Source organism: Chanodichthys erythropterus, chromosome 18 (assembly GCF_024489055.1).
Source record: "Chanodichthys erythropterus isolate Z2021 chromosome 18, ASM2448905v1, whole genome shotgun sequence".
NCBI lineage: Eukaryota > Metazoa > Chordata > Actinopteri > Cypriniformes > Xenocyprididae > Chanodichthys > Chanodichthys erythropterus.
The window spans coordinates 6,079,391-6,094,436 of record NC_090238.1 but is presented as its reverse complement, the minus strand read 5'-3'; the positions used below and the strand labels follow the sequence as shown (position 1 = coordinate 6,094,436).

The following is a 15,046-nucleotide window of genomic DNA, read 5'->3' as shown; positions in this document are numbered from 1 at the left end:
AAATCTTGTTTTCTAAGCAGTAAAACTGTATGAGTGTTGGATTTTTTTATGAATTGCAATCATTCACAATGTGAAACAGAAGTATATTATACATCTACAAAAAAAAAACAAAAAAAACAAACAAACAAAAAAACAACTGACAACCACTACCAACTCATCCAGTCTTAAGATATGAAATTTAATCTTTTTATTGACATTAAGGAAACAGCAGCTTTTAATAGGTTACATCTGGACAAATGTAAATAAAAAGGAAAGCTGTAGTGTTTCTTAAGTTAAATTACGAATGTTAGGCTCAGACGTCCTTGATTTGGCCATTTATATGTTACACCATCCATGGAGCTCAATCTCTCTGGCTGTAACTGCAAATACAACACAAACTGGCACTATGAAATCTTGATTTGTGAGAATTAATTTCTTCCAGCATCATTTTAGCCAATCTTCAATGTGTCAGGGGTATGTATGTGTACATATATATACGTATATTACACACACACATCAAAAGATGTTCTGGTATGTTTTGGAGGTGTCCTGACTCTGAGATGGATTATTGTACCGAGATGATGTGCCAAGCTGTGCTTAATTTGGTCCAGTCTTTCAAAGATAAATGGAGTTTTCTTCAAAACCCACTAAACAAAAATGATAAAGCTCCATTATGGGCATTTAAGTAAAAATGGCCATTTTGTATAGCCTCAAGACAAACGGATTTAACATTTAACAAAACATTTAATATGGCCTCAAACCTGCCTATGAATCTTGTATTGAATTCATGATTAAGAATTAAGAAGAGCAGGTTTAGGCTGGTTAAAATACAGTAGAATCTACTTTTCACAGGGAAATGAGAATGCTTTAACATTTTAAACATTAAAAAGTGTGCACATTATGCAGTTATTTTACCTATCACCATTTCTTTTCTTGCACCATCCTTGAGTTTAAGATTCTGCCGTTCACCACAGTGGCTTCCGATCCCCAAAGAGTCTGTTACCCAATCTCCATCTGGTCCCTTAGAGCCCGGTCAAACTGGGGCCACAGTCTAGTCTTGGGTTGTTTTTTTCTTTTTTCTTTTCTCATTTGGAAGTCAACACCAGGGCTTTCCTGTGGCCAGGGAGAGTCCATCTCTGGTACACACTCAAACAACATAGGACAAGGACACCAAGGTGTTAAACACGCAGTTGGAACCTTCCTATTCCAGCAGTTGTAGCACAAAGTCTCTTTTTGTTTGGGTGGCGAGGAGCTCAGTTGAGCTGGATTTGAAGGTCCTCACCGTACTTGCGCAGATATTTGTCATGGTTGTGGTTGACGGACCAGAGAGGGGGCAAATGGCGGGGCTGCATGCTGGTCAGGAAGTGTTGTCGCCAACAGCGCTCCAGTTCCATTAGGCCACGGAGACCGTGCTCGGCATACGCCTGCACTACCTTCAGTCCATGTGGCACATAACTCTCATTGAAGATCCTGCGAAGGTAGAAAAAGACGTCAACTTTCAGAACTCAATCTTCACATTCATAAGTACATTAAATTATGAATGACAACACAAAGATCTGGTGTTCAGCAACTTGGCCCAACTAGTTGTATCTATTCCATTTCCACCACCTCAGGGGATCCGAGAAAACCCCCAAACCCAAGTGTACTATTTTAACAACTGCTTAATGTTTATGCAATTACTTTTGAACTCAGATTCATATGGTAAAATCGACGCCACCGTTACAGTCTTTATAGTGTGTACAATCGCGGAGCATAAGGTAATGGGTGTTTGTTGCAGTCTGGTCAATCAAAGCAGAGCAGGCTCATGGAAAAGAGGGATTCAGAGAGACTTATCCTTGATAGAACAGTTTCAGACACTGCGAGAAAAGAGGTGAAGCTGCAAATGTATATTATGAGAAAATGAATGCATGTAAACCTATTGTAGGAGACTCCAAAACAACATTAGGAAGCTAGCATAATTTCAAAATAATTTTAGCTGTTTGTTTTAGTTTTGTCTGTCAGATGGCCAATTCCTGCCTTTTATGTGGGTGGTTTTTGGTCAAAATAAGCTACATTAAGTAGAGACTTGCAAACAAATCTAACCTGGTTTCCAATGCTGCAGCATTCTGAAGCATCTCTTGCGTGACCTCCTGCTGTCCGTTGCAGAAGAAGCTCTGGATGACTGACAGGAGCTCCTCCTTTCTGGATTCGGGCATCCCGTTGCTGGCGCTGAGGAGAGCCCGTGCGGCCGAGCGCACCCGTCGCCGGTCTGCGTCCTCGAGCAGCCGAATGCCCTCCTCACAGCCCTGTGGGGCCGAGTGTTCCTCTGCCAGCTGCTGCTTCAGGATCCCGTCATGGACGTTTGAAGCCGCGTGACAGGACGTGCACAGCAACAGGATGTCGTGCGAGTTGTGGTCCTTCATCTCAGCTGGGAAGTGGCGCCTGTACTCGTGTGGGACAATGTTCTTCCTAGTGTAAAAACAGAAGTTGAGAAACAGAAGTCCAACTTTCAAAACAAGAAAAGAAATCGCAGGAAACAGAGGACAAACCTGATGTAAGACTCTGCTTTTCCGCACACCACACAGAGATTTTCCTTCGCTGTGAGGTAGTAGTCTTTCTGGGAGTCTGGACGGCCTGACGGCTCAAACAGCAGCCGGACAATGAAGGGATCTTCACTGACCAATTCTGAGAATAAATTATGTACAGATCACATTTTGCCCAATTATATTAGACATTATACAAAGGATATTTTTGAACCTGAATGCCGAATGGTCAATACACCATTCTAATACAGCCATCTTCTCACTCTCTCTGACAAACAACAGGCCGGAAGTCTTACATTTGAGACCAATTTGGACTTTCTGACCTGACTAAGAGAACAAGGTGGGAATTACCAATATTTTTGCACTTAAACGTAAACACTTTCTGTAAAATTTACAGCTATGAATAATTATATCTGAAAATTGTTTTTATAACTATTTAGGGTGATTAGTCCTGGAAAACCTACTATGCTTTTCTTCATTTGTTTTGTGTGGATATATTCATTTATTAATTTTACCATGGTGAGTAAGATGGCTGCTTCACGACCAATTTTAAAGTTTTGTTTGACTGCTACTAGGGGGTAAATTGCGACAACTGTATGTCAAAAGTGGCAGCGGCCAACTATTCTTCTTAGCAATTAGTAAGATTACATGTCAGGGACTATATTTTTTGGTGCAAGGATAACACACTTCAATGATAATTTCAACAATTTTTTCCTCAGTATTTTTTATTACATAGTAACCATCATAAAATCTTATGAAACTGGAAACAAATCTACAATTTCTTGTAAACTTTCTTAATAAATAATAAACACTGTAATAGTGTTATTTTAGTATTGATAAAAAAAAAAAAAAAAAATAACAAAACTATATTTGGTTGTAATTTTAGTTTAATTTTATGTGTGTCATTTTATTCGTTTTTGTTTTAAATGTCTATATAGGTCATATTAAGTTTTAGTTCTTACATTTAGTTTATTTAGTTATTTTAAATTAAATGAAAATAAGTAGCCTTGGTAACTAGCTAAAAATAACTAGCTTTTTTAAATTTTTTTTTTATTTCAATGTTTATTTCAAGTAATGAAAATGTTATTTATGTTTCAGATTTAGTTTTTACACAGCTCTGTTGGATACTTGATTCCAATCGCACAATACAGCTGTATTATGCCGCTTGCTAGCAACTGCTCTCTCTGCGGAAGCTTTGTGTTTAAAGAGCTAATAAAATATTTTGACTCGGATCAATATTTCATGTCTAATAATTTACTTATGTGGCCAGTACCGTGTAATAAGCTGGTACATGTAGTTAATTAATATTACTCGGTACTTAATAGTATAATTACATTGTAACAAGGACACCACCTTAAAATAAAGGGTAACACTTTATTTTACAGTGTCATTGTTACATACGTTACATGCAATTACTATAGTAATAACTATAAATTATGCGTAATTACATGCACCCCCAAACCAAACCCTATTCCTAACCCTATAGTAAGTTCATTACTTAATATTATTCAGTACTTAAATGGATAATTACAGTGTAACAAAGACACCTCAAAGTAAAGGGTTACACTTTATTTTAAGGTGTCCGTGTTAGTGTAATTATACATTCAAGTAATGAGTAATAATAATTAACTACATGTACTTAGGTTAGGTTAGGTTTAGGGGTTGGCTTAGGGTTAGTTGCGTGTAATTATGCATAATTTATAGTTATTAATACAGTAACTACATGTAACAATGACACTAAAATAAAGTGTAACCCTTTTTTGAATCCTGGCCCACAATATATTACCATCATAAATATAATAAACAGTTACACTTTATTTAAAGGTCTCCCTGTTATAGTGTAATTATACATTTAAGTACTGAGTAATATTAATTAAAATCATACTATAGGGTTAAGGTTTGGTTTGGCTGCATGAAACTATGCATGTATGCCATTACTACTACAGTAAGTACATGTAACATATGTAACAACTGCACTGTAAAATAAAAATGTTACCTTAATTATCATAAGTAAACTCACATACTGCATTATTAACACTCATATAGCCTACTTTATTATTGTGCCACAAGGCGAGGGCAAAAATGCCATTTCATGCCATTTCTACTATGCATTTATAATTTCCACATTTATAACATTGTGTACCTCCTATACCCTTTTCCAGGTACCATTTTGCTTTCTTCTTGTCACATGTGCAGAGTGGCTGACCATCAGGAGCATGAAGGAAGCAGTTATCATAAAGGGGTGATTTCCTGAATGAAGACAAAAAGCACATCAACAGTCATGCCCTAAAATGATCCAAATATAGGAAGAAAAAAAAAAAAAGAAAAAAAAGAAAATTAATAATTTTAGCTAGAGGTTTGTTCTAAATTGTATTGTCAACTTCAACACCATTTTGAAAAATTAATTGTACATTTCATTATGTTTAGTCAGATGAATTTCCATTGTGGCAAATTACCAATTTCAGGAAAATCTAGCAATTCCTTCATTACCTGGCTGAGTAACCAACTCCTAGTGGTTTGCGTTTGTTCCGCCGCGGGTCTGGAACTTGCTGGTCTCCAGACTCAGGACTATCCACAGTAGACTTTCGGCTTCTCCGCCTTCTCTCCCCTTCTTCCCCCTCTCCGCCATAGCGTCCCCTAAAGGGCACATCCACCAGCCCCTGGCAATATGATGCCAGCTGGACAAATGCAACTTCACCCTCAGCGGGCAGACGGGGCTCTTTGTTCATCCCCAGCAGGTGGAGGAAAAGGGCAATAGAGATCTGGGCATCACGTGCTGCGTAGGTCATCTGGTGGATACAGTATGACAGTATGCTTAGTGTAATAAAAATAACTAATATAAATAAGTTCAAATAAATAATATAAGTTTAAACTAATATCAGTTGGATAATGTCTAAATAATAAATGTATTACTTCTAGGCACAACATTGAGATTTCTTACACATCAAGCAGCTGCCATCTACTGGCTGTGATTGTCATAACATGAAAAAAGAAATAATAATCATAACATGTCAGGTCAAATTCAACTGCAATCTGTCCCAAATTCTCCCATTTTCTTATGCATAGAAATAACCATCTCTGCTAATGCTGTAAACTATATAGGGTACTTATACGTTACTATAATATTAAAGGTTAACAGAGCCCAAACTAATAGCCTAAACTATTTATTAAAGTAACAAATTGTATGCAAACTGCACATAAGGCAGTTTTTGCATTAACTTCTAAATCTAACTAAAAATTATGTTTTTAGACCAAATCATTGAAAATCATTTACACAGTGGCTGTCATTTTCATGACAGATTTATTTAAACATACATTAAATCATCAAGACATTACTAGCAGGTTAAGTAAAATATAATGAATATATAGGCAAATATAGTGCATATATTTAGTCAAAGTTCATTTGTGTGGACACAATGACTTTTCTGAGGTAAATGTTATGCTACGTGACATTGTTTACAAGCTGTTTAATAGATGTCTTTCTGCCGTTTAAACACAGATCGATTACATGAGATATGATACGATTCAATAAGTGGGCTTTCAACATATCTTCAGATGATCATTCTCTAACTAGTATTAAAGAAGAAGAGAGTACCTGGGTACATACCGTGGGTGGTGTATTGCGGTTTTTCGGTTTGGTCTGTATATTGTTACCCTCATTATCTAATAATAACAGCGTGCAGAAGTATGTCATTGGAGATCTGAAGCATTCTGGGAGTGGAAATTGGAAAAAATAGCCTATAGACTCTGGAACGAGACAGAATCTAAATGGACCAGGACTAAAAAAATCATCTTAGACCTCTTTCTACAGCCTTTTGTGGGCAGGAAAGGGACAAAACGTGAAAGTCTAACATATTTTTGGCGGGAGGAGGATTGAAAAATCCATCTGACGCAGACCTTTAGTTCCAACCAAGCGGCAACCTCCCCCAGTCTCTCGTGAAGCCAATACGGAAGTAACTTAAACTGCGATTCATCGACTGGCCGCTAGGGACAGGCTCCAAAAGAGAGCAGAATCTCATAGAGTCCCATGTTAAATTAGCCAAGTTTATAGCAGAAAAAAACGTTTACAAGTTGGTTCAAATTGTGGTTTTGGTCTATACTGCTAATTTTGCCCTTCATGACAACTCTGAGGGGGGTGAATTTTTTTCTAACTCATTCTTTTAAATTATATTAAGCCTTACATTTCTGCATAATTAAGGGCGTGGTCACTTGAGTGACAGGTAGATGCCGCTGCTGTCTGTAATAAACGCTGCTCAGATTGCATCCTTTCTTGAAGAACGATGACAGAGAGCAGATCATTAAGAAGAAATGTTATGCAAACAATGGATAATATATCAATATTTCATGGACAAAAAGTACTGTTTTTGTTTTGCAATGGACATTTATATTTTACCCAAGTGCCACAGATTGGATTCATCTCGCGATCTCTATTATAAAGGTATGAAGTCCCATTTTAATTTTCCATGTTATTTGCACACCCAACACAAATTACTGGTGTTGGAGCATTTAACGTTATATCTTAAAAAAAAAACACTGTAGATTGACAGTAAACCTTTAGAACTTTCTGATAAAACTTATCTTTATTAATAATTTAGATAGTATCTAAATAGATAGCTCCTTTGCTTGCTAACATGGTCATGTCGAGCTAGCCGGGCATGGTTTCAGCAACCAATCACATCAGCTCAAACCACCTCCCCGCCTCTTTGCCCATTTTCAGTTATCCGGGAGTGACGTTCGGTGACGCGCAGCTAAGATGGCAAAACTGCTGTTCAGAACTCTATGGGTGACGTCACGGACACTACGTCCACATTTTTTTTTACAGTCCATGGTTCCAACACTAATCACACACACTTGAACCAGATAATCAAGCACTTCAGGATCGCTTAAAATCACAGGTCAGGTGAGCTAAAGCAGGTTGGAAACAAGCGTTGCAGGAGAAGGGTTGAAGATCTAGACTCTATTCCTCACCTGTTCCTGGGTCAAAACGTCAGCCTCCCAGTCACTGCAGCGCAGCTCCAGAGATTTGTCCAGTGTGACATTCAGCAGGTCTGCAGCCAGAGACTTCAGACTCAAGCCGTTATTCAGCACAGCTTGCCTTCAACACAGTCAACATCACATCATGTCACTCCGTAAGCAGTTTCAAGGGTTACGGAGTTATGAAATTATGACTTTTACAGACACCTGCCAACACTCAGCTTAAGCATTTGAACTGAACTGAGATAACACTAACTCTGCAACACTGTTATTGAACTGAGTTGAGTGACTGAACTAAACTGAGCTGAAAAATGACAGTATTGTCTTCTGTATACCTGCTTATAGCTGGATTCAATATGTTTCTTAACTGATGAATTCTATAGCTGATGAATTAACACTGTTCATTTGTTATTTCACGTTGTTATTTGTGGAAAATAAGTATTAAATAATTTTGGAAACACTGAATCAAACTGCATGCATGTAAAGGAAAAAACAGTGCTGTGCTTCACTCTGAAACATGCATTGCATACATTAAATTAGAAAACGAACACTTTAAATGACAAAGGCTGTGATTTTGTCACTTCATAGATTGCCTTCACAACTGGAACTGTGATGCTTCAAAAAGATCATAAAGAGATTGTAAAACAAATCCATATGAATTGAGAGGTTTAGTCCAAATTTTTTGAACAGACTCGATCACTTTTTATGATGAACAGATTTAATTTAGGATTTATAAACCTTGAAAAGCGTACATATACAGATGCTCATCCGGACCGAACCTGAATGAACAAACCTCTTCTGGAAGCTCAAATGTGCTGCGTAGCCAATGAGGTTCATTCTCGTGCGTTACGCATCATATTTGAGCTTTCAGAAGAGGTTTGTTCTTGCACGTCATTCAGGTTCGGGTGAGCTACTGTGTATGTTCGCTGATGAAAGCGTCAATCACTTTTTGAAGTGTCAAAGTTCCAGTTGTGAAGGCAGTCTCTGGAGGGACAAATCTCTCAGATTTCATCAAAAAGATCTTAATTTGTGTTCTGAAGATGAACAAAAGTCGGGTGTGGAACAACATGAAGGTGAGCACTTAATGACAAAATTTTAATTTTTGTGTGAAGTGACCCTTTAATAACTGCACTAAGCCATAATCGCTTTTTTTTTTTGTCTTTTCTAATAGATAAATACAGAGGCAGAGTTCAAATCTAAACTTAAAACATTTGAATTGGCTAATAAATGGCAATTTTTTTTAGTCTTGATTATTAAAATATGATCTATACATTATATGTATATATGTAAAGCTGCACGGTTCTGGTTTTTTGTTTAAAATAGAGATCATGATTCTCCCACAATTTAATAGAGGTTCTGACAAAAAGTTAATTGCAGTCGAATTAAAAAAAAAAAAAAAAAAAATTAAGCAAGTAATTGAGAAAAAAATGTGTTTGAATTAATGATTCAATGACTCATTGTAAAGACTTCACTTGTTTCATTACTGGATGAATCAACATTTTTGAATGATTTTCTTGAAATGAATGATTCAGTGACAAATTTAACAGTCACTTGTCGCCACCTACTGGTGTAACGACATAACTGATACAATCTTTGAAGGGTCAATTTACTTTCAAAGGTGATTTACTCATCAGTGTTTATATCCGAACTATAAATTTATCCCAGTACTTCTGTGATTATCTGAATTATTGCAAGACAGAAATAATGATACTGTGTGGTGGAAGTTTCATACCTATACATGACATCTGGTTCAGCGGCAACGCCAATGCAGATCTGAATATTCTGTGTGATCGTATTTGTCAAAGGTTTAATAGACAGTCGTATCGCTGTCATTTAGAAATGAGATCACATGGGTGTTTGAATCGAGATTGCGATTGCAATCTTTTAATTATCAATCATGCAGCTCTGGTTTTATGTTTTTATTAATGCATGTTTGATAATGATATACAGAACAATGGTCAGCTAGTGTTGTTTTAATTAGTGCTCCATAAATAAACTGATAGATAGACTATGACATTAAAATGAAAAAATGATTGTAAAGTCTCAGATCAAATTGAGGCATTACCTCTGTCTGAGGGCCAGGTAACGCAGGTCCACGGTGCAACTCAGAGTCAGACCATGATCATGGGTCAGGCGTTTCCCATCCTCATAACATCCCACCCCGACCTTCAGCACACGGGGGTCAGACAGGACCCCCACGAGACCCTTAGGTAGAGGAAGCTGCGCATTACGAAACATCAGCAGTCTGACCAGCATACAGCGGCCGGAGAACGTCGCCAACTGGAGTAAGGAAACCGCAGAGGCCTTGCCTTTGGCAGACACCTGTGGAAGCAGACAACATCTTGTGAAGGAACTCACTGATGCTACAAAACAACATTAACATTTGGTCAGATACAGAGCCATGCTTACACGCATGCTTTTTACCCATTCACAATCCAATCCCAAAACTGGATACACCGAAAGGTCCTTTTGAAATGCAGGCCAAAGCGCTTCCCACTCCTCTAGAGAACTCACGATCACAGGCGGCACCTCCAACATTGTTTGTGTGCGTAGAAGTTTCTGGGTTTGTGGGGTTGCTGACGGCTCTGGTGAGGGGGCGATTTCCGCTACTAGCTGGGCTTGTACAGGCTCAGCCAAAGCGGGGCCCTTCAGGGCCTTTCTCTTCTGAGTGCGGATGCTGCGCCAGAGGAAAAGACCACCGAGAGTGGCTCCTAACATAGTGGCCACAGCTGCGGTCAATGTGCTCTGCTTGGACATCGTTGCAGCTGCACCAACTCCCCACTAAAACTGAAAATGGCAACACTTTATTTTGATAGTCCACTTTAGACTTTCTACTAACTATAAGTAAGTTTGCAACTACATGTCAACTAGCAGTCATCAGTAGACTGCTTAATATCTGCTAACACTGTATTTTGATGCTCTCAACAAACATTCTACTGACTATAAATAACTTTGCAAGTACATGTCAACTTATTCTACTAACCCTAACCTAACAGTCTACTAATACTACTAATAACGAGAGTTAAGGCCCGTTCACTCCAAGAACGATAACTATAATGATAACTATATTTGTCTCCACACAAATGAACTATAACGGTCTGTTTATTTCTTAGCTCACGTGCTGCAGTTTCAAAGTGTGTACAACATGTTTTTGCTGTTCTTGTTGCATTTACATGGCTTTAACCAGCAGATGTCCTCAGCTTGCTGTGTTTCGAGTGAGTAGCTAGTGTGATCTAACAATGAATTTAACAGAAGTAGTCAATATAGTGGAATAAAAACAACGTCTAGTCTTTTTCACTGCAACAAAGGAAGCAAGACAATGTTATTGAAACTAGCGCTGGATACCTGAGGTAATTTTATGTTACACGGTTTACTAAATTGCTAGCCTGGCATAATGATCTCATCGTTAATACTTCTCACCATTTATTCTGAGGCTATGACTGATATATCAGTTTTCCATATATCAGTTTTCTTTAAAGTGTCCTTGAAAAGGAGGTTTGACTTGTCAAACAGTGGTGGCTTTTTCTGGACCACGGCAATTAACTTGCCGCAATGTCATCTGCTACTTTAAATGTACAAGCCCTTAAATTAGAATGGATTCTAATTGGCTGTCAGTGTTTTATCGTTCAACAGCTGAAAAAAAAAAAAAAAATCATTCTGAAACTGATCCAATCAATATAGTTTCATATCATTATCGCTGATATGGACAGTGCTATTCTTTTAAATTTAGAATGATTTTTAGAACTATATCTTTATCGTTATCTTTATAGTTATTCTTGGTGTGAACGGGCCTTTAGTTAAAGGTGCCCTAGAACATGTTTTTAAAAGATGTAATATAGGTCTAAGGTGTCCCCTGAATGTATCTGAAGTTTCAGCTCAAAATACCCCATAGATTTTTTATAATTTTTTTTAACTGCCAATTTTGGGGCATCATTATAAACGCGCCGATTTATGCTGCGGCCCCTTTAATTCTCGTGCTCTCCGCCAACAGAGCTCGTGCTTGCCTTGAACAGTGCCTAAACAAAGTTTACACAGCTAATATAACCCTCAAAATGATCTTTACAAAGTGTTCGTCATGCATGCGGCATGCGTGCGGCGGATTATGTGAGTATTGTACTGTTATATTGTTTACATTTGATTCTGAATTAATTTGAGGCAGTGCTCTGTGGCTAACGTCTAATGCTACACTGTTGGAGAGATTTATAAAGAATGAAGTTGTGTTTATTCATTATACAGACTGCAAGTGTTTAAAAAAATGAAAATAGCAACGGCTCTTGTCTCCGAATACAGTAAGAAACGATGGTAACTTTAACCACATTTAACAGTACATTAGCAACATGCTAACAAAATATTTAGAAAGACAATTTACAAATATCACTGAAAATATCATGATATCATGAATCATGTCAGTTATTATTGATCCATCTGCCATTTTTCGCTGTTTTCCTTGCTTGATTACCTAGTCTGATTATTCAGCTGTGCACAGATCCAGACATTTTGCCCTTGTCTAATGCCTTTCATAATATTGCGAACTGGGCTGGCATATGCAAATATTGGGGGCGTACACCCCGACTGTTACGCATGTTGAGATTTGCCTGTTCTTCGGAGGTCTTTTAAACAAATGAGATTTATATACGAAGGAGGAAACAATGGAGTTTGAAACTCTGCGTATGTCTTTTCCATGTACTGAACTCTTGTTATTTAACTATGCCAAGATAAATTCTTTCAAATATAAGTTTTATAAGATAAATTTTTCATTCAAGGGCACCTTTAACATGTAGTTGCAAAAGTTACTAATAGTAAGAATGTCTAAAGAGTACTACCGAAATAAAGTCTAACCCTGAACATTAAAGGTGCTCCAAGCGATCCTGGGTGGAGTAACTTTCTGTTGATGTTCGAAGTGTTGTCAAACAAAACAGAGGCTAGCTAGACCCTCCCTCCTCCTCCCCCTCTGTGCTTCCTGAAACAATCATGAACGCGCATTTGAAATCATTCTTGTCGGTTATTGGTTGGAGCGTGTTTATTATGATTCTGGGTCCAGACTGAACCAGTTTGTTTTTATTGCCGTTTTTAGAGTTTGTGGCGACTACAGAGACCTCGTTTTTTTTACAGTGTGTTCAGGGGACAGGCAGCTAGCGGATAGTGAGGAGATGTTTGCTGTATGTGACAAAAAATGTTTTGGCCTAAAAACGCGTGACATCGCTTAGAACACCTTTAATACATGTAATAAGCAAGTCACATTCAAAAACACTGTGACAAATTAACTTGTCCATTCATTTGTCCCCTTAAAGGTGCAGTATGTAAGAATTCTGTCTGCTAGAGGCCTATTCAAAACAAAGGCATAGCTTGATGACGCCAAGTTTGAGAGCGGAATCTTGGGACATGTGGTCTTCACCTCAACGGATGGTGCAAAATAATCAGGATAGGACTCAGGAAGAAATCATGTTCATGGATGCGATTATTAAAGCTACTGTAGTCTGAAGCAGAGCAGGGCCGATAGTTGTGGGAGCTGAACGAGGCCGCTGGAGCGATTGCACAACACACGCCTCACGAACAGCTGAACTTTTATTATGCCACAGTCGCCGGCGCCGCTTCCGCTTTTCCGGTCATGAGAATGAGGTAACAGCTCTGTTTATTATATTAGATACATTTGAAAGTGTTGAAAATGATGTTATAACGTTACTCTGTACGTTCGCTCGGTGGCTGCTGCGAGACACTTGTTTGAGACACTGCAGTAAGATGATCGATTTTAGAATATCATATTAAATGCTGGATGGCTTGTGTTGATAAATAGCATGCAACTCATTTTAAAACGTATTGTATGATGGAGACAATTCTGTATTACTGTTACTAAAAATAAAGCTGCATCTGATTATGCTATGTTAGCTATTTGACAAAATAGTGTTTTTCTCTGAGGCATGGTAAAGCATGGTACTCGCAAAAAAAAACAACAAAAAAAAAACAAGAAAATTAGATTTAAACAATAAGACTAAACGCGTTTAGTTATATAACAATAATTAGTTTTCTGTCTATAATATCAAAACAGTTGTTCCCTTGTCTATTAAAACGTGTATTACATTAAAGTGTCTTTGGTGTTTCCATGTTTTTTTTTTATTTTGTAATGAAACACCACAGTTTGTTGCTTGGAACTATTTTCATTCGTGAACTTGAACAAAAAAACAGACAATATTGTGTCTAAAATTTAACTCACTCAATATCAACTTTTTGCGATATTGAATTTATACACGTTAAATAAAATTTGCAACTGTGCTGATATTAAGGAAAACACTTTTACTTGTGTCTTAATCATGAATATAAAAACAGGAACTCAAAGTGGGGAATTTTTTCCTCCACATATCTTGAATTTCGGTAGCATTTATCATTTGATGCGAAGAATGGCGAAGTGGCTTAATATGGGCCAGTGAATGAACCTAAGCGATATATTAGTCTACCATTATTTACTACAGTAAGTCTCTACTGATAAAGCATTAACTCAAAATCTTTGTCTTTTACTATCTATCTTTCGTTTTCTTTCTTTCTTTCTTTTGTTGTTGTTAACAGCACTGGTTAACAAAGTTACAGCAGTTTTGTTGTAATGAATAATTGATATTATTCATGGCTACTGAGGTAAATTGTCCAGAACACAAATTGACAACGCTGTTATTTTGTGTAAAAACAACCATCCTTATCCAAACAACTATGACAAAGGACCTCCTCATTAAAGATACTTGTATAATTGTTGAGTTGAAATAAATATATCACTCTTTAAAAACCTATTGTGCGTTTGTGAAAACCTTTACGACTAGTATTAGTATTAGTAAAAGCAGATGCATTTCCACCACAACTGAAACAACACCGATTTGATGAAGAGTTCACGGTGCGTTCAGACAACGAATTAATGACTTTAGTCTCAGTGTGTTTGTGTTTATGTCAAAGATGTAGTACTTTATTCTAGCGGATTGTTAGGGCTCAACATCTAAATAACCCGCTATATAACATGTCATTCTCGTGTAAATGTTGCTGAGGATTTACGTACCTGAAAAGTGAATAGATGTCAGCTTAAAGAGAGAAAACTACCATACACTGTCAAACACTCTTATGATGAACAGCTGCAGCGCTTCTTCTTCGGCGGTTTTATTCAATCAGCGCTTGCAGACATCATAAGCGCCACAGCGCCATCAATGCAGGAGAAGCGCAACTGCACCAGTATAAAGTAAAATGCCAATGTCATCTCAAACGAAAATTAAACAATAAATAAAGTTAAATTTTGCATAAAAGAAATTAATGCCGTTTCATAATTTTTTTTTTTTGGCATTTGCAGAATATTAGGCATTACTGTAATGTGTCTAAATGTTTTATTTGCATGCATTTTCATTTAAATAACTTTTGTGTATTTTGCCTTACATGAGGTGAAACATTCAAGACAAATGCAATGATTTCCTGAGGCATCTTCTGTGAAAGCTCTCAAAAAGGGGTTCGGAAAAGATCATGTGTTGAACATCTCACTTATTATTCAAACACCTGAAAAAAATTAGACATTCAAAGTATTTGTCCTCCAGAAAGGCCAATAC

The 15,046-nt window shown here is 37.3% G+C and overlaps 1 protein-coding gene across 5 annotated transcripts; it reads right to left on the bottom strand.

Moving 5' to 3' along the window:
• Positions 1 to 69: 69 nt before the first annotated feature.
• Positions 70 to 15,014, bottom strand: exd2 (exonuclease 3'-5' domain containing 2). 5 transcript variants are annotated; one of them, XM_067367754.1, is made up of 9 exons: positions 14,512 to 15,014; positions 9,885 to 10,262; positions 9,541 to 9,797; positions 7,470 to 7,596; positions 4,992 to 5,290; positions 4,645 to 4,751; positions 2,508 to 2,643; positions 2,062 to 2,427; positions 70 to 1,449 (listed from the first exon to the last, which is right to left on the bottom strand). In XM_067367754.1, the coding sequence occupies exons 2-9, from the start codon at positions 10,230 to 10,232 to the stop codon at positions 1,233 to 1,235; spliced, it is 1,857 nt and encodes a 618-aa protein (XP_067223855.1). In that variant the 5' UTR covers positions 10,233 to 10,262; positions 14,512 to 15,014; the 3' UTR covers positions 70 to 1,232. The 5 variants fall into 5 exon arrangements, with proteins under 5 accessions (XP_067223855.1, XP_067223858.1, XP_067223857.1 ...); XM_067367757.1 differs by having other exon boundaries at positions 9,900 to 10,262; XM_067367756.1 differs by having other exon boundaries at positions 9,885 to 10,256.
• Positions 15,015 to 15,046: the final 32 nt, after the last annotated feature.

What these genes read in the sequence shown, in the direction of transcription:
- exd2 (XM_067367754.1), bottom strand. Translation starts at nt 10,232, where the DNA reads ATGTCCAAGCAGAGCACATTGACCGCAGCTGTGGCCACTATGTTAGGA. An exon ending in AATGGGTAAAAAGCATGCGT is followed by an intron (nt 9,798 to 9,884) that starts GTAAGCATGGCT and finishes CTGCTTCCACAG; the next exon opens with GTGTCTGCCAAAGGCAAGGC. An exon ending in AAAGCAGAGTCTTACATCAG is followed by an intron (nt 2,428 to 2,507) that starts GTTTGTCCTCTG and finishes TTTTTACACTAG; the next exon opens with GAAGAACATTGTCCCACACG.